Source organism: Acromyrmex echinatior, chromosome 1 (assembly GCF_024713525.1).
Source record: "Acromyrmex echinatior isolate Ae372 chromosome 1, ASM2471352v2, whole genome shotgun sequence".
NCBI lineage: Eukaryota > Metazoa > Arthropoda > Insecta > Hymenoptera > Formicidae > Acromyrmex > Acromyrmex echinatior.
This window is the reverse complement of record NC_141852.1, coordinates 8,988,330-9,009,112: the sequence shown is the minus strand read 5'-3', so window position 1 is coordinate 9,009,112 and position 20,783 is coordinate 8,988,330. Positions and strand designations below refer to the sequence as shown.

At 32.3% G+C, this 20,783-nt stretch overlaps 1 protein-coding gene across 2 annotated transcripts in view; it reads right to left on the bottom strand.

The window, feature by feature from the left end:
- Positions 1-20,783, bottom strand: part of LOC105146603 (uncharacterized) — a 66,599-nt gene that overhangs the window by 2,375 nt on the left and 43,441 nt on the right. For both annotated transcript variants that reach the window (XM_011056974.2, XM_011056975.2), the window contains 3 exons: positions 12,886-12,940; positions 1,957-2,116; positions 417-588 (listed from right to left, as the gene is read on the bottom strand). In XM_011056974.2, coding sequence (XP_011055276.1) covers positions 417-588; positions 1,957-2,116; positions 12,886-12,940 — 387 coding nt within the window. The remainder of the gene's footprint in view (positions 1-416; positions 589-1,956; positions 2,117-12,885; positions 12,941-20,783) is intronic.

Sequence of the window (20,783 nt, the reverse complement as noted above, 5' to 3'; positions counted from 1 at the left end):
AGAGAGGAATTAAGTCAAAAGATTGATAATCCTTGAAGATTCATTGGTTTCCTACAATAAGCTATTATCTAAACTTTAAGTCTTAAGCCGTCAGAAATTGACCAATCATAGTCGAATGTAAAAAAAAAAATATTCGACTATGGTCAATTCCTTACAACTTAAGACTTAGGTAAGCTAGTAATTAGGTAAGCTTAGTATAGCTTATTATAGAAAGCCCCCATTAAAGTTTAAGGATTCTAAAAGTAAAGAATTAGGATTCCAGTAAAATGAAGAATAGAAGCATAAAAACTGAATAGTTTCTTTCGAGGATTTGGAAATGTAAAGATTCAGATGTCAGAATTCGAAATCTAAAAATATAATATGTCGATATAATAATTTCACAAAGGATTAGCTAATTACGCCCTATCTCGGATTACCGTTAGTTGAATGTATCTTGCTCTCTGCTCGATTGCTCTTTGCAAGGCAGTCCTGGGATCGTCTTTGTAGCTTTCCTCACGGATCCTCTCAGCTTCCTTCCTCGACGCAGCTTCTCTCTGTTTCTCCAGAGCACGTTGCAGCTCACTTTTCTGGTTCAAGACGTTCTTGCCGCTGCAGAAAAAAAAGGAGAAGCGTACATTTAATGAATCCGGGACAATCCTTTTTGATTAAAAAAAGAAGCGGCTTTCGCTGATGTAATAACGATAATCTCCAGAGTGTAAAAATTGAAGTATGTTAGAGAAATGCAAATATCAAAAATAAAATCGAGTACACGAAATAAAATTTTGAAAAAGAAATTCTTAAATAAATAAAATACGTGATTCTTAAATAAATAAAATAAGACTTTGCGCGTGCAAATAGTAATAAAGATACATTTAGAGAAAGAAAAGATACAGGACAGACAAGAACGCGTCGTAAGATTACGTTGTAATCTTGATCGCAAGTGAAGAAACCACGCGTGCGAATTGGCGTGAATTACGTGCCAAGGTAAAAGTCGGTAAGCGTGAACCGCTTAATTCCATCGAAGCGTGAAGAATCACAGGTGCGGTGCGCCGAGTATGAGCGCGATCACGTACTGATTAGACATAAACAGGGATTTAATGTGGAAACGTATCTGATGCTATCACGATTGACCGCGATCGAAAATAAGTATACGTAATCACGTGAGAAATGTTTTATCAAGCGAAATTTGAACGATCTGGTACTCGATCACGCTCGGATTAATGCACAATAAATTCATTTTACGATAGCATCAGCTTTCATCAGGAAGTTTTTACACGTGGCTAATCGGCTTTCCATTTTCATCGCGAGTATTAATCACCTCTCCTTGTATTAATTAATAGTATTAATTAATTTTAAACGCACGAGAGAAGCGATAAAGTATGTATTTACTTTAGGGGGGATCTCTCTCTTTCGTTCCGGCTTTACCGCAGGCGGAATAAAAGAAACTGTCTGTCTAAATAAAAAACTTCTCGTCAAGAATTCAGTCAAAGAATTAATGAAATAAAATATATTCAGAGAAACTTTACGTAATGAATTTATTAAGAGAAATTTTATATAAAAAAAGATTTTAAGAAAAGAAAATATCTTGCGATTAATTCTGTCAGTAATTCTAATAGAAAAAGAACAGTAAGATGTAGCGTTTCTAATTTAAGTTTCCAATTTCTAGTTTACGTCATTATTTAAATCGAATAAAAAGTTTTTATTGAACTTGAAGAAATTATAATTTATCTCTATGCTGTAAAGAGATACAATATTTTTGTAGAAATACTATTTTCAACCTTATTATAAAATTGTAGCTTAACTATATTAACTTAACTATGTTGATGCTACATTATATTGCGTTATGTTGATTTAAATCTGTTTGTTATGTTATAAAATTTTAATTAAAGAGCATTTTTTTTAACGATTTGGAATAATTGAGAAAACAGGAGGATCAAAGTAATTTCGTGTTTTAAATTTTGAAGAAACTCGACTTACATTTTTTGGTTGAAGAGTAATTCCCTGTGAAGGTCCTTATGATTAGTGGAGATAAGGCAAGGGTTATATGGTTTTTTCGGTAAGATCAGACCATCTGGTCCCATGTGAGGAGCTGGTGGTGGTGGAGGCGGTACGCCCAGAACCGGTGCCATTTTTCTTCCTGAAAAAGAAAAAAAAATACAAATTCGATCTCCTGAAACTCAAGCGGTATATCGTATTTGCATGACAATCGCGAGCATCGCTTTTTTGTTATAATAAATTTCCAATCCTCACACAAAAAATCATTTCGCTCTCCCAAGAATTCGAGAGGATAAGTCAAAAATAAAATTGTATTATCGTTTATATCGATGAAATATCATAGACGTTTAAATCGTTGAAATTGTTTATGTTACAAACATTATTATTAATATCAATAACAAGAAATCTGTTCGTGCTATTTGCATTTTTGTAGTCAGCATTTTTGCTTTCTCTCTTTTCGATACCCGAACATATATTTATCTTATTTTAAGTATAAACATTTTTAAGGATTTCAAGCAACGCGAACAGAATTAAGATTATTAACATATAATATTGCATTATAAATAATATTGAATAAATAATATTCAATTTTCCCGAGCTATTAAAAAAATGAGTTAGCCTATCTTTATTGCTTAACGTCTTTCGTTTGTAATAGAAGTAGTCGCGTGACTGAAGTTGAATAGTATCGTTCACTCGGTTTTTTAGCCTCATTACAAAATTGCAACGTTAATTCAACTACTTACATTATGAAATTTTAATTAAAGAAGAATTTTTTAACGCTTCGGAATAATTGAGAGAACGGTAGGCGAATATTTCTCCGGTGATCCATCCATAACTGAATTTAGATTATTAAGTGAAGTTTTGTGAATTGTTTTCTTCTCTAACAGAATAACGGTACAACTAATGCACACGATCACTCTTAAATTGGCGAAAGTACAGTCCATGATGTAAGAAGACCAGGAATTAATTAACATTGCGCATAATGACTGCTGAATAATATATAATTTGGAGCAAATTTCTAATAGCACAGCTTTTTATATTAATTTATAAAATTTCGAATCAATTTCTGATGTCATTCTTATCCAAACAACACACACGTCCAAAAATGAAACATAAGACATCTTAACGACGCCTGAAAGACATCTTATAAATACATTAAAAGAAATAAAAACGTTTTAAAGATATATAAAAGACATCTTTAAGACGTTTTATATCTCAATTTTAGACTGTTGTCTGAGTACTTTGAACTGCATCCTTGAAATTGGTTCACCTTAGTCTTTTTACATAACGGCGCATCCTGTGATAAGTATTCACCTTCTAACAACGCTATTCTCGCTCTGACTGAGCTACTCTGTTCACACATCGTTGTGGTATCGCGACTTGTGAGACACTTCCTCAGTACGTGAGACGTATCAAAAAGAGAAGTTCTACATATATTTGTAGGGCTTCGCGGATATAGTTGCGTTAATGGGATCAGGGGGCCGCGCAAATGGAATAGTCGCGGCTCAAGGTGAAACAAACGGTGTGTTTCCGTTGCGAATGAACCGGGTCGAGCGTTTTAACCCTCTTTCGTTAGATCTACATTTCGAAAGGCACGCGAGAGACACGACGAGTCGCTTAGGCCTAAGATACGATTAACAATCGGACAACTTTCTCGACGTCAATATATAATAATATCAGATACAAACGACACAGATAAATAAAAGAGAGCTTAGCAAGGCTGCCTTAAAACATAATCAATTTCCAGTATTGTTGAACATGGATTATAGATAAAAAATACGGGAGATCCGAGTTCAAATATCAGCGGAGGAAGCTTTTTCCCAATAAAATTATTTATATTTTTATTTATATTTAATGAAGATGTTTATCAGCATCAGATTATGAAGATCTTTCTAAGATATTTATGAGCATCAAATATTATTAAGTTACTTGTGTGAATTTAATTTGTGATATTACTACTCTAGTTCTGTTAGGATTGTGTTTCAGATTGAAAATCAAATTTGGCGAGCAGTTTGTAGGATTGGATATGAGTACATAAATTCACACTGAATTATTTAAGTACTAAAGATCCACCTTGATCGTTTAGAGCTTTTATTTGTTGTGTATTAACATTGCATTCTTAAAAAATACTTGTTAGTTCAATACGGATGAAAAGGATGTGATAAAATTATAGAAAAAGAACTGGGCAAAATGATTACAAGGACATTTGCCACGACGTTTGTCTTGCGTGACCGATCGTTCGTTCTACTTCCGTTCCCTTTGCTGGAGAAGACGCAACGCGTTTCCAGATAAAAATCGAATCGTTTCGAAATCATAGCTTCACACTAAAGAATCACGCAACGAGATTTCGTTTATTGTCAAAAGTTTAGCGTCACAATTTTCGTTGATACGCGCTCAGGAGGTTCGCTTTCTGATAATAATACATTTGTCGTCCGTTGCTTATCATCGTTTATTCAAGATTATTTATCACGGTCCTACTAGTAGATTGATGCAACATGTCATTTCCGTGTGCCTGTCAAGATAACGTTGTGAAATTCTCAGTCAAGATGAAAAGCCAAAATGACGCCATTCAATTGACGTATTTAAATTGATTTTCGAAATTTATTCGTTTGTAATCGACAAAATATTATTATTAACATTAGTTAATGATAAAATTATAATATTACATTAGCGTTATAATGCTACATTATTATTAGTTTTAAAATATTTATATCTAAATGAAATATTATTAATTTTTTACATTTTAAAGATTGATAGAAATACTTACATGTGTAACGTAATAAATTAGAGGATCGCAATTTACTTATAACTTCCTCATGTAAATCGTGAGTTCGAAATAATGGAAGCATTTCGTGTTACACATACTAGTATGATGGAAAAACGAGCAAATTTATTTCGAGCCGCCCAATGAAATGTTCGATCGAGTCACGAAATGAGGCCGCGAAAGTGAGCGAACGTTTCGTTCGCGTGCACCGCATACATGAACTGCATACGCGATTTTATAAAAACTCGGTGACAGGAAGAGGTCACGATATTTAATCAACCTCAAATTAGAAAATGTACGATAAAAAATTCAAATTAAATGTATAAATTAAATAATTTTATCTTTAAGTTTGCTCCTCCATTGAATTTAACAAAAAAAAGTCGTCGTAGAATAAAACACTACGCGTGCAGTGGAGAAAACGCTCTTTCCGCTTATTGAAAAAAATAGGATACTGTCAGGGAAAACATTCTTAAGCCGATTATTCACAGGCGGATGCGCCTGCTTTGTTTGTTTATTCGCAGAGTCATTGACTTATACCGCGGCGGTGCATTGATCCGAATTTTTGAAAGCACAAGATAAGCCGGCGGCAATACTTAAGTACATATAGTATGCAACGCATCATTAGCGTTAGATAAGTACAGCACCAAGATAAGCGAGTACTCGAGCTAACAATTAGATACGAGCGCACGTAATCATTGAATGATGAATGAAGGAAAGTATATTTCATTTTTTAATCTTTCTTCAATGTCAAAAGATATTCAAATCACGCGTTGTAAGAAGTTTCTCAATAGAACAAGATTGCTAATTGCTTCATTACTGCAGTACTTTGCTGCACCGTCGAATTTACATTTTAATAGTTTACATCAATACTTTTAATCAAAAACGTAATGAGTTTTTGGTTGAAAAAACGAGTGTATCACTTTTGTGAAATCTAAGTTAAAACTTTATGTTCCAGCTAGAAGGCACATAATTTATTTAATAAAAAGTTTATTGATTATTCCATATCATAGATTTTTCTTTACACATAAATTAATAATGGACGTCAATTTTTATTTACGATGTTTTAATTCTATCTGATATTTCGTGTATTTTCGTCGAATAGTGTTTGGTTTAAGTTTATCGAAGCATGATGTACAGAAAGATGACGTTATGCATGACAATCGGAATCGGAAGCCCGTTACGCGATCACCTACTTACGCACGTCGTGCATCGTCAGCCTCGCATAGAAAATAATCACTGATCCCGATTCAATTTACAAGAGATTGCAACATAAGTTAACTTAATACTTATGTATATACGGAAGTACTGACCCCACGAGAGATAAGCCGATATATGCTTTTAGAAATAAAAATTTCTACTTGATCGTAAATTAAATTCACGATTAACTTTTCTTTTTACTTAAACCACCGATAAGATTCTTAGAGTGAGTAGAGAAAAATCAATATAATATTAATGTCTTATTTATTTATGTTTTATTTACTTATCCATCTTACTTATTTATATCTTTTTAAGAAATAACGATATTATCGATATAAAGCAATTACAAATTTTTATTATAATACAACTATTAATAAAATACCCAACAAACAATTTATGTTTAAAATATATGTTAATAACGTTAAATATTTTAATAATATTTTTAAATAGTTTTTATGACGTTTATTTATCAGTTTCTATCCTAACGATTATTAAACGTATTTTAGATGTAATTCTGTTGCTTGGATAATTAATTAATTGTTCACACTATAACGTGCAGTTAAAATAAATTAATATCTACTTATTAAATCTGAATTTTTACAAACTTTATCGAAATCTCGAGGATTCGGATTGGAAAATATATGATGCCTTAAGAAAAGTCGTGAAAGGTATATATCGTATTCTGTCGAGTGCTCTTTTATTGCCCATTCATACACAGAACTGAAAAGAGACTGATAATGCAAAGCTGAAGAAAGTGCATGCAGGTAACAGAATAACACGATTATATAAGAGTGCACGTGTCATGTTTACCACTTTATTGCACTTCAATAGAAATGATTGAATTTCAATCTATCGCGCGCGTAAAGTCACACGGTGGTATAATTCTTTTATTATTACACGTGATTACGTTTCGATTCGACTAAATGACATTGCACAACACATGCTGTATGATCACAAATTAAAGATTTCAAATAAATTGTCAGGATTTACTCAAAATCCTTTAATCTTACGTTACGTGCGACAAGCAATAATAAAGGCATGATCGATATCTTTATTTCAATATTTCTTGGAATTCGAGAATTATTTTTTCTACAATAAATAGAAATGCCTATATACATAAATTTGTATATTTTATAGTAGAATCTTTCAATAAAATACAAAAAGGATATAATCGAGACATTTGCGAATCAAAAGGCTCAGAATAAAATCTCAACAGTCTCCCTCAAAAAATTTCGGGGATGCAAAAACATGAAAATATGATGATCTCAGAAAAGAACAATACAATTTCGGAAGTAAATCTAAAAATGGCGTCAATGAGATGTAAATCTTGTAAGCTTTAAGCTCGTAAGAAATTCACCAATTACAATCGAATGGGAGAAGAGTAATCAACTAATTGGTCAATTTCTTACGACTTAAAACTGAAAACTTAAGTCTTACAATATTTTACATCTTAAACCCTCATTGTAGATGTCGCTTAAGACAAGTCAAAATCACAACGCAATTGTTAAACGTCCCAATTATTTACGTTCCAACAAATAAGCAGTGACTTAAAAAAACTCGAAGAAAATATCCAATCAAAGCAGAATTTTGCTAGGAAATATATATCGTTTACGATAAATAATAAAAAATTTCACAAGAACAGACATTTCGAGAAGTCCTATCGAGCATTTCTGATTCGTCAGTTCTATTCCATTCAATGATCTGACAGTCGTAGCGGGCCATCAGTAAAGCGCTCTCTCGACGTGAGCAGCCCCTTATTGTCGTCGCGAGAGGATCCGGACCGGATCCGGATTGTTGGATTTTACGAGCGGAAAGTGAATTTCGCGCCCGGGATGTCCGGCGAGGCACGACGCGAGGCGTCGTTAATCGCGTGCGGAGCGAAGCGCATTTTACAGCCTCATGCGGTAACATCAACCGTGGTCGCTTACCTCGAAGCGAAACGTCGAGGGAACATGTATGGATGCGCATAAGATAATAACGAACGTTTGCAAGATCCGAATCGAAAGTTTACAGCCGCGAAATATATCCTCTACAACGACACTTTCCTCGATTTCTCGATAAGCAAAAACAGTAACTCTCACTTTCGATCTCGACGGCGGCACGGCAATCTCGGATAGTTCAACGCAAACTATCGGAGAATTACAAAGCTATAGAATCAATCCCACTTACTTCAATTAATTCGATTGATTAAATTTCAATACTGACAACTGCAAAGCTAAAAACATAACTTTCTGGCAGCTGTTAAGAATATATGGCATTAAAATCGCATTAAAATAATTAAAATAATTAATTTCATGTACTTTGGTATCATACATGCAGCAATAATAATTATTATTAAATAATTCTTAGTACTTTCACCATGCCAGAAAATTGTGCTTTCTGTTTTGCAGTTGGGAGTACTGAAATTTAATAGGTCATTCTAGTTAATCAAAATTGGTGAGACCGGCCCATAAAGGACTGTCAAAAGAGACTGCAAAATTTTATTTGAGTATCTCTGTCCATTCTAATTTCATCGTGATTTCACTTTACGCTGGGTTACTACACATTACAGACTGCTTTATGTAAAGAATTTAAATGTAGTAACATAATATAATTAACTTTGACAATGAAATAATAAATATATATTCTATTAAATAACATGACAATATTATACTAAACATTTAATCATTTAAAACATTTATTATATCTTTCTATCAATTCTGTTCTTCCTAATTTTACATGAAAAGAACAGTTTTGCTGAGTATTAAAAAATTTAGCTATAGATATATATCTGAAAATAATTTTCTCCAGCCATCACAATATGTAGAACGATTAAATTGGTTGCTAGAATGTCAAAATTTTTTACAGCATTGCTTATTATTATTATGTTTGAGATTCCTATATAATTATTTGGATGGCACATGAAAATTATTTTTAGATCTATATGTAGCTAAATTTTAATAAATACTTCATTACAATCGTTTTTTCCGTGTATGATAAATTCGCATTACACAAAATTTATAAATCTTGTGGACAAAATTTAAATGTAGGTAAATAAATCAACTTTGACAGTATGGAATAATAAATATATATTCTGTTAAATAAATGGCAATGTTATTATTGAGCACTTAAACCGTTTAAAATACTTATATGCTTTTACATTTAACTTGACTAATTTCATGTACAGCAGCTTTTAATATGCACTAAATTAGTGTAATGCAAGTGACCAAATTATTAACATGCTTCACGAATGTTGTATTGATAAGTTCTCGAATAAATTATCCCGTATAATCTCCCAATGTTTCACTTTGTTAGATACAGTTTGATAATTAAATATCGTATTGAAGCTCCTCGCAATAAATCCATAAAACGGGCAGATAAACGATAACCTTTCGTTATCTTTAATCGCGATTACATGGCAAAATTTAGATCACAAAAAAAAAACTTGTGAGAAGAAAAATAATGTAATCAGAAGCATGGAAAATACACGATGATAAACGACGCTGTAGAGCCATCAAACGAATTCTTATTAGCTTATTAAAAAAAATTAGTTCCTTTCGTTAAATAAGTTCGGTTTAATCGCGTATTTTGTGAAGGCTTTAAACTCGAGTGAAACCAGTATAGTGGTCAAAGTCGTAACAATTAAAGTCATAATCGCGGTTACGGTATAATCGCTAATTATTCATTAATAATTAAAATCTAATTACGAAACTATCAGCGTATCGCACATTGCAGCGATAATTACTGTTATCCTTGAATCCTGGTGGAGGAAGATTATTAGACTCATCATAAGCAACGCGGTCACTTATGCTTTTGATGGTATTACGGCCTTATTACGTAGTCTGACCGCGGATTAAATTAAAGATGACATAATGATCTAATAATCCGCGACGCGATACGGACCTGCGATATTCCGTTGTATCCCTATTCACTTCCTCCTTCCTACTTTCACCGCCGAGCTTACCTAACATTATCATCGCTACATGCAATTGATTTCCAAGTTAAATAAAAAACTGCGTAGGAAACGAACTTACAACAATAGAAGCGTTGCGAATTAACGCAGGCGTCTTTAAAGTTGATACAATAATTATAAAAAAAAAAGGAACACAATAAGTCCGTAAAAAGATTTTGATAAATGAAAGATAAAGATAGAAAAAATATATTTAAATAAAAGCCATTATTTAATTTTGTTATAAAACAAAATAATAGTTGCTTTTGTTCAGATATTTACTTCTTCTATCTTTATCTTTCATTCGTCAGAGTCTATTCTATTTGTGAATAATCATTATGTCAACGTTAAAGTGTCCCCGCGTTAATTATTTTTATTTTGTTATAAAATAAATTAATGACACATTCCTTCGTCCCTTATTAGTGTCAAAATTTGTTTAATCTTAATTAAATCTCAAATTTGAAATTAATAAATAATAAGTGTAACAACAATTGCATGTATTCAAATCACAAAATCAGGGGAAAAATTATCTAAGCAATTCATATTGCTCGAAAATTAAATGAAGTTTGTCGGTAATAAATGAACGGTATACAATAAGAAAATTATACGGTGCGGGGTCATTCAAATTTTGGACGAAGTGTGTCCGAAGGGATTAATCTCGAGGGTTCCCGAGAGAGGAGCCGGGGATCTGCATGAGGGTGACGTGGCGGATCTCAAATTAACGAGTCGTGTGCGGAGAAGCGAAGCGGGACGAAGAGGATGAGACGCGCGTAAGCCAGCTCGGGATGTAATTTTCAGGCAGATGTGCGGCCGCGGAAGGGAGATCATTGCACTGGCAAGGAGCAGCTGAAGTAGCGTGAGAAAATGCGGCCGGATCATCGTCGTCGCGTCGTTGCAGGCGCACGCGGTGCTCGTCCGCTGGCACTCGCTCGGGATGATAGTGACCGAAGGGCAAAGTCAGGGCCGTCGCAATCTCGCCGAGGACAAGGACAAGTGATATGTTACGTCACGAGAAAAAACATTTTTCCTATCTCATGGCATCTCGAAAATCATCAACCTTCGCTTCTGTTCTGTGTTATTTATCCGGGAAATATTTATCCAGGTGCTATATACAAGTGACTTCTGTGTTGTATCACACTAATCACACCTGAATCTGCGAACTTTAGGTGGTATGATTCGCTAACTTTATATATTTATATAATTCAAAAACTATTATAGCCTCGACATTTTGATATTAGGATTTTCATCTCAAAATGATCTCAGGAATCTACTCTTAAATGTTGTTGGGATCTTTACAGGATACTCTGTGTAAAAGCGCGAACTACTCCCTGTCGAGCTTTGTGCCCTAAATAATCTCAGGAGGTTAGAAATACGACAGGATAATTTGTAGACAGATTAGCAGCATTAACACGCATCTGTTTGTAACACATTTGACTTTGCGACTTTCTGGAGCAGTGATTACAATCGAAGAGACATTTTTTTTTAAAGCTTGATAAGTAATTTTTTTTAAATACTTTTTTTATTATAACAAAATTAAATATTAATGACGTTATAAAAGGATAATTGATATTATCATAAATTATGAAACAAAGATACAGATATTTTTGATATTTTTTTTGTGATAATGTTAGAAACAAATAAATAAAACATAAATGATTTCGAGTTCTAATATTTGCAATACTTCTTTAAATATTTGAATTGTTTTTAACATTATCATACAGTAAAAGAATGATAATTATATATTTAATTCTGCAGAAAAATAGAAATTAAACGAATTGAAATTGAAATTGAGATTCAAAAAATTAATATGTGTGTTTGTTAAAAATAAGATCCTTTGATCTTCAAGAATTGGATAAACATATTAAATAAGGCATAAATCCGCGAGCAAGATATTATTGTTGAGTATTGCGAACGGCGCAATTATCGATGAAAATAGCTATGGTTTTTGTGAAAATAACATATCGGACGCGACACAATTAGATACACACATGATACATTCATAAGCGGTAATAAATACGCCAATACATGACGCGCTTGATTTACGAGTGGAAAACCGCACTGTAAATTATAGCCAGAGTTATAAAAACCAGGAGCTGTAAATTTCCAGAAATGCAAAACGTCCCGAACATTAGAATCCAATTAGAACAATAATTAATAACTAAAGTAGTACATAAATGTCACGTTTCTCCTCTAAATAAAATCGCATTAATTTTTTATGTATGTAGTTCATGTAGTTCGTACGCTATTAAGACTACTTCTAAAAAGAAAGAGAGGGAAAACATTGGTTTCACGAAGTACTTAACACTGATGTAAAAATAGTGTAGAGTCGGCGATAAACTATGTATGTTAAATTGTGAAAGTTATCGTTTAGACTAAGTGACTAAATAAAAGCAACCACAGAAGTCTAAAAACAAAACTTCATTGCTTATCATTCGTTATTAAAAACATTAAAACATTACTAGCTACATATTAACAAATAAGTTAAAGATAATTCGCACTTTACTCGTCTTTATTCCTAATCCAAATAAATTTTAATTTTTATTAAAATTCTTAATGCAAGTTGTTGATGAATAAAGATCTTTCAGATAAATTTGTAGTAATTAAAATAACAACAGTACCATTTTTATTAACTTTTACAGGACAGGAAAGTCACTATAATAGCGCTGAAAATATCATATTTTGAAGCAAGAATACAATGAAATAATAAATTGTAAATCTTACCCAAAGAAAAGTTGTAAAAAAAGATGTTTTTAAAAATAAACTCAACCCTCTAGAGATTAATACAGATTAAAATTTGAAAGATAAGGTCAAAAAACTTTCGTACAATCCTAAATTGTCTCATTGACGACTCTTTTATGCTGTGGGATTTCGTCAATGAAACTAAGGTACCCCGCTGAGCGTATCGAATGAATCTAATCTCGTACGGTCGTCATCGTTGATTGCGTCTCATTACGATGGAATGAATGAGGAAGAAAAAAATGCAATGACAAGAAGACAGAAAGAATTACTTCAAGTGACTCACCGTTTGTCAAACCGTCGACGTCGTCCGAGTTGCACTTGAGACCGTTAGTAACCACCTGAAACACATACGTATACGTAAACTTGTAATGTAAATTAACGGCGGCTTATGGTTACAGTTAACGTAGAGAATCCAAGGAAAGAGATTCCAAGCATCTAACATTAAATGAGCTACTCAGTATATTAATAATTGTAAGTCTTTCACTTGAAAAACACTTGACAAATTATGATGTAATTAGCAGATTGACCTATAAGCTTGTAATTTCATCGGCATCTAAATTAATCATCTAAATTAATTCTTGAAATTATTACAGCTGCTTATTCACAATTTTCGCATTCCTCTCTAGCTATCGCAGTCTTTAATTTGTTAATTTTCAGGACGTGTCATAAAATTTCGCTTTTCTCTATTATTAAACTACTCGTAATAACGAATTAAATTATTCGTTGTATATAATTAATATATGTATATATATATACGGTTTTGTTGAAATAATCTAAAAATTGAGCGATACAGATCTGAAAACATAATTTTGTTTGGACCAAAATAATTATATAAGACGCTCAAACTGATTGATGAAATGTTAAAATTCTTCACAACATTGTCAATCTGCACTTAATAAAATTATCCAATAAAATTATTTTCAGATCTGTATCCAGTTAAATTTTTATATATTTTAGCAAAAATTATTCTTTCCTTGTAGTATTAAATTATTAAAGAATCACGTTCGTATTATATTATAATCATTTAATTTTTAGTAATGTTTGATCCACGAGTCTACTTCTTTTACAGAAATCTAATACTGGCCAATTTATTATTGAAAAACAGTATAATTAATTACTTATTTGGAGTACTAAAAGTATTGAACAGTGGTTTAATATTTCAAATAAGCAAGTAATTATTGTCTTTCAATATTAATCAGTACCTATTAGATTTTTATAAAGGTTTTCTCGAAACGACCAACAAATCCACTTCTTTCGTATTAGCTGCGCTCGAAGAAGCGGGGAAGAATCAAAAGCCACATTCGCGGGCGGCTTCCTGTCATCATCGATGATTTCACTGAGATATCGTTCTTACTTGGCCGTACATCAACGGGATTCAATTACAATTGCAATCGCGACTGCCGGGCTTTTGCGAAATGATTGCCATACGTTTCCACGGACTCATGTAAAATCGGATAAAGCCACCGTTTCCGGCTGGTATCTCAGAGATGATGACTAGTAATTGCAGCGGTTTTCCATCCGGCATGCAGGCGGCGTTCACCGCTACACAAACGATCGTCTATCATAATCACTATAAAGAATATATAAACATGACGAAAATCAAGTATTACGCATGGGAAACGCATGTTAATCGCGCTGAGATCAACCATCAAGCGTATGCTAATGACATGGAATTAGTTATCTGTCTTGCGATGTAACGCGAGAGATACCTACAATCCTGGGAAAGCCGTTCTAATCCCTAAATGCGCAATTTGTTTCCGCTATCCACACGAGAAAATCGAGTTTCATGTAGGTCTTACAACATGAAAGAAATAATGGAGAAAATATCTCTTACTGATTAATACATCAAGTACAGATATTGTGGAAGGATTATAATTATCTTTACAGAAAATTGATTTACAAGAAAGAGAGAGAAAAATATTGCTAAGCTATTTAATGCAACTTAAAAAAATCGATGCGAAATCTTTATCATGTGCACAAAAAGTACGATTATCCTAAAATATCTAAAAACTTAGCTAGTTTGAAGGATTATTATATGTATATAAAGTTGATTTTGTTAAATTATCAAAATAATTACGTAGGAATTTCAAGCACGATAAGCAATACTGTAAAAAGTTTCAATATTCTAGCAAAAGTTTAAGTGACCTATATAATTATTTTGTTCAATAAAATTACTTTCAGATCTGTGTCTAATTAAATTTTTAGATATTTCAGCAAAACTGTTCTTTCCATGTTTGTATAGATGTAATCTTTTAAGGAGATATTGTCTAACTTAACCTTTCTGTCAATGCATAATTTTTCACCTTTTTCACTAATGTGCTTCACAAGATTTCCGCCAAAAATGTAAAAGTGAAAACGAGATAAAGTCTGTGCAAAACTGTTCTTTATTATTCGAAAGAATTGTAAGAATGTAAGAATTGTAAGCATCATAACAAAATTCTCACAAAAATATATTTTTTATTGTTTCTAAAACAATTTTTATTGTTTCTTTATATAAAATGGGTGTCTTGTGCATTTTCATTGAGGGATTAAAGAGATAAAAGACCTGTCAATGCAAAATTTATGCGTTAGAAACAGTCTCGTTTTCATATAACTGGTTATGGAAAACGATGATTATCAGGTTCACGAAAGAGGCATCGTATCGAGCTCTGTCCGATAACTAAATGAAAACATTAATTTACGACGATGCCTGAACATCACGCCCAATGTTGAAGGACCGTAGTTATCGTTAACAGCTTCCGCCTTTGATTTCGATTGTCGATGGCGCTTCTTCGAATGCCATGCGCAAGTGGAAAAAATAAAGTAATAATAAACATTTGCAGCGTTATATTCGTCATAATTTTTTACAAATTAAAAATAATAATTTTATATCAATATGTACGACGATAATTAATGTTATATTTATTTATTTCAATGTATAATTAAACATTTTTTATTCATTAAGCGTTAAGTATTTAAAATTTTAGGCAAATCTATAATTTATGTTTTATGTCATAACTTAAGATATAATTTAATTTACAATTTCATATGCTTTGTATTCTATATATATTCTGATTTTTCAAATGTTTTTCGTTTTATAGTCGTATATAGAATTATAAATAGTATTCTGTCATAAATTACAAAAGAAAATTATCTAAATCGAGTAAATTTTATTAATCAACAAAATCTCGTTAGAAGCTCGAAAAGACGATACGAAAAGAATAACGCAATAAGGTTGTTCGCGCAAATCTTATAGAATGGTTATTTTTACCATTCATATGCAAAGCTATTGAAACTAATACTAAGCCGAGGTGCATATAGGTAACAGGACAACAAAATTGTAAAAGAGCACACGTGCCACTTTAGTCATTTCACTGCGATAGACAAAAAGCCTGATTTCGCACTATTTTTCCCGTACCCCTTTAACTTCCCAGGAACATTGGCATATAAATATCGCTGCGTTGATAAAAGTGACACAAGTAAAAAATTAGAGTTGCAGTGTTCAAATTTTCAAAACTCATGACATAGTTTTAAAGAACAAATATAGATGAAAGTATAACAAAGAAAAAAAGTTGAAGTTACGCATATTTACTATTTCAAACATTGTTTCAATTCAGAATTTTAAAAAAAGCTCTATTATAATAAAAAAATTAAAAGTTGCTAATTTTGAGATGTGTCACTTTTCCATCAACCCAGCAATATGTCTAAAATCTAGTTGTTTTTAAATTCTAATATTGCAACGAAGAAAAATTAATGATATATTAACACACAATGGCAATATTCTTAAACCTTTTCATTCCTTTCTTGTTCGTTTAATTACTGTGGAATTAAATGAAATAAAATACGATTAAAGAAAAGATTAAAGATTACTTTTTTGTAACTTTAGAAACTCATCTTTAAAAAGGCTGCTTGTATGCGCATTTAAAACAATGAGATATGTAAGCCACAATCCGATCTGCTGATCATCTAGCGATATACATTTACAAGGCGATCGCCACGAGGCATTCCTTGCATTATCGCGGTGAGGACTATACGAAAATCATCATTTTAATTTGCGAAAGCTGCTAGGAAAGAATCGGGTCACCTAACGAACACATTTAGACGCGAGAAAGAAGCAAACTGTGCCCGTCGAGAGTCAAGGAAAATCAGCTTTGCGTCGTGATTTGCACACAGTTCGACGTTTCTCCTCTTCGCTAAAACGAAACCACCTTACCACCGTATATAGACCGTAAGCAATTTCGCGGAGCATCCATCCACCGAGGTATTGTATGTAACTCGTTGCGGCGAAAGAATACATGTATAGCCGCTAATTGTACCCTCTCGCACGCGTTCAACCGCACGCGCTCAAAAAGTGTGTTTGGGTTTTCGCCCTCGGTTTATCGGTGGCGCAGCGTTGTTTAGATCGCGTGTGTTTACGTGTACATGCGGCTACGTAAACGAGTTTCGACTCGGATTCGGTGCGCCGTATAGGGGGACCCATGCCGGGTGTTTCTCCGGAAGGAAGTGGAAGGTATTAATATTTCTCGCGCGACACCAACAGTACGGGGGGAACGGCAATTGTCGGCGATGGTTACTCAATCTATTTGCATTTGCGTTGCGGCGGGGGAAAAAGAACACAAAGCCGAGCTCCCAGCTGACCGAATTTGTTTGGAGGGATCAGCCCTTTGCAGCGCGGAAAAGACTTAATTATTAAAACAATTCTAGGAAAAGAGGAAAGGAGAAAGATAGAAATAGAAATAGAGACCTTCGTTAATGCATGTGAGAAACTTAACATCTTTGTATCGTATACTTTGTATTGTATACTTTTGTACATTTTAGTCGTAAGAAAACGTAGAAGAAGGAAAGCAGGAGTTATAAAATTCAATTTTATTGATTCTAAATAAATGGTTCTAAAAAATATAAAATCAATAAGAAAACTAATTATTAATAGAAGTATAATTTAAGTATATTTATATAAATTATTGAAGTATTAAAAATAAGATATTTTTAATACTTTTTTAATTGTTATTCGTCACTGCTGCTCTATTGATTAATAAATATCTTATTGATAGCTATAAACTTTTATACGAAAAATTTATACTGGATCATATTAAAGTAAAAATTTACAACCATAAACGTAACACTGCGTTCTTTAGTTTTTATGCTTTACTAGAAAGAAATCAATATATTAGTATATCTTTCAACTCTTTATCAGCATTCCTCCTAAATTTGATACTTTAGGAAGAGAGAGAGAGAAAGAGCAATATTCAAGTTATTCCACTCTGTCTAAATCGATAATGACAATAGGAATGCGCAGTCTATTCTTATTATGTCTATGGATTGAACATCGATTTTATCCATCCGATACTTTGCTCACATCTGACTATTCATAAGTAAAGGTTGACATTTTCACAATGTATATTCATCTGTAGTGAGTTGTTCATCTAAACAGCCTTGGCTAAAAATATTATAGATACTTTGAACTATTATTTAAAGTTTTAGTTCAAAAATGATTCAAAAAAGATTTATGGTTAATAAAATCGATTTATTTACTGTATTTATGCTGTAAATTATCTTTTATTTCAAGAACCTTTTAAATTTATGTATAATGTCGATAATCAATAGGTAACAACGCAGATAAAAGAATTCGAGATAAATAGAAAAAATACAGATGTCTAATATTTTGATCAAGATTGTAGTATATACGAATATATACGCATTCCATCTTCACGACGCATCCGGTTGTTTCATTCAATGAGACACGCGTAACATCGCATACAACAATGGGTCGAAAAAAAGTACATTTGCATAAACGCGGCGTGAATGTGGTCATAACAATTCTACTTAAGCATTTTTTACGGTACGAAGTTCAAACGAATTTTCTCCGCGGCTAATTGTAATAAGAGTAATCGCCGTAGCGAGTAAGATGAGCGCGAAAGGAAAAAATTGCGAGCCTCAGTCGCATCGTGTTTCAGAAAGTTATGCTTCTCGCGAAGATTATCCCGCAATTGCTTTCAACGCGATTCTCGTCTCGTGGCCTCTTGCCTCCGTTTTATCGGAGTCGTCCCCGAAACGGCCAATTTAACGTTCAAACACCCGGCGCATAAAAGCACGCATTTTCTCTTCGGCACAGAGCGATAATTGTCTATGCACTCGCGATTTATTTCCATCATCCAGTTACGACTGTTACGAGGCGAAAGAAGTCGAGGCGCGATATCTTTCCATCGCGACCCTGGAAGTGTATCTAGTTCTTATTCATAGATCGCTCGGAAAGATTATACTTTACCTATAAATATCATCTTTTTTTTATTTTGAATTTTAACGCGTGGAATAAAAAGATGCACAGACTGCTTTGTATTCTTTTTCCCGCAAGATAAAACTAAGGTAACTAAGATCGCGTAGATAATTTCAATTTTTATTAAACATATAAAACGTACATTAAAAAAACAAATTTAGTGCCTTCAGCAAAACTATTTAGTTGAGGCATTTTTTAACAGTAGAGTTATTTATATAACAAAAAATTTAGTTGCTTTTGCAAAATAATTTCTCTGCTTTATAAATAATAAAAATAATTGTTTGCATCAATAAATAATTTAGTTCGCATAAAATTAATTTTTTTCGGTATATTTCGACTAAAAATTTTTGTTGTCAATATATTTCAATCAAATTTTTATTGTTACAACAAAATTTTGGTTCATAGAACAAAACAGTTTTTTCTAGTGTACACTAGAATTGGTGCATTATTTCAATTTATTTACTAAAAATGGCTAAAAAGTTCGAAATATGTACACTTTTTAATGTAAATGTCCAAGTATGATTAATTAAAAAATTTTTTGAAATAACTGCACAGTTTACAACGCTAATTTCTAATTGTGCTCTGTTTTATGCATTCTTATTATTTCGAGGATCTTGTCTATCTTTGTTGGTTTTTGTATGTTTAATTGAATGCACCATGCGACCTTTTATACAATTCAATTTTTTATACAATTCGATAATTTCTATTAACTTATATCCAATTTATCCCGATTTATCTATGTGAATTCCAGTTCGGAGCAGATTTGCTCGACTAAAAATATGTGACTGGAAATTGATGAGATTTCAGAACGTAAAATAGATTTTATTATCCTATAGATTTTCTAAGCGACTTTATTTCGACGTTATTTTACGTCGAACATCAATGATAAAGATATATTTGAAGCCTAATAGTCTCATTTCACGTCCGCTGTCTGTCGAGATTGACTGAAATCTGCAATTCAAAAAGACGTGAGAGCGTTCCAGAAGAGATCGTAAATCTCGCTTATTTCCGTTTACATAACTCACAATAATCGGTATAGCTTGTTTTTAAAGTCTGTATCTCGAGCTGTATGGATATAATTAGCACTACGACGCAGCGATCGTGACAGACCGATTTATAATTTCTACAGTCTAAATAAGTCGTTTCCACTGGAGTATCGTACTTAACAACATAAACTTTACGACGTGCCGGATATACTGTGAATATCCTGATTATTTCTCTGAGAATTCCTTCTACTTTCGATTTTCTCCAGCCATAGGAGGAGTACTCGATGAGCACGAAAGCTATGAGTACGCGGATTAAGAAAATGAATTTGGTCACGACTTCAATAAATATTTAACATACAAATATTTAACATTCATGCTCTCTTACTTCAAAAGCAACATAATTTAAAAAAATGTCATTTTCGAGTTATTCGAGTATCATGAATGAGTTGCATAAATATTATTCCATCAATCATCAAAAGTAAACTAACTTAACTCTTCATAAAAAATTGTCAAAATCATTGTAATTCAAAAGGGTGGTTCACTAAAAAAAATTATCCAAACCATCACAATTAAAAAAGAATGATTTGTGAAACAAAATGACATTTAATGATGTTAAGACTATATTCTTTTTGTCAATATTATTAATTTGATTATTCTTATAGAAATCTAATATCTACTGAAAGAATATTATAAACAATTTAATACTGAGAGACAATAATTAATTATTTTATTTTAAGTATTAAAAACACTGTTGTTCAGTACTATTAGCACTGCTCCAGTAAATAATTAAGTTTAACTTAATTACTTACTCCAAATAAGTAATTAATTATCATCTTTTAGTAATATAATAATCGTATAGTAAACATAAGTTTTCTGTAAAAGTAATCAATAATTTTCTGTCAAATTGAAAAATAATTCTTCCCTTTTTCTAAATAACTTAGT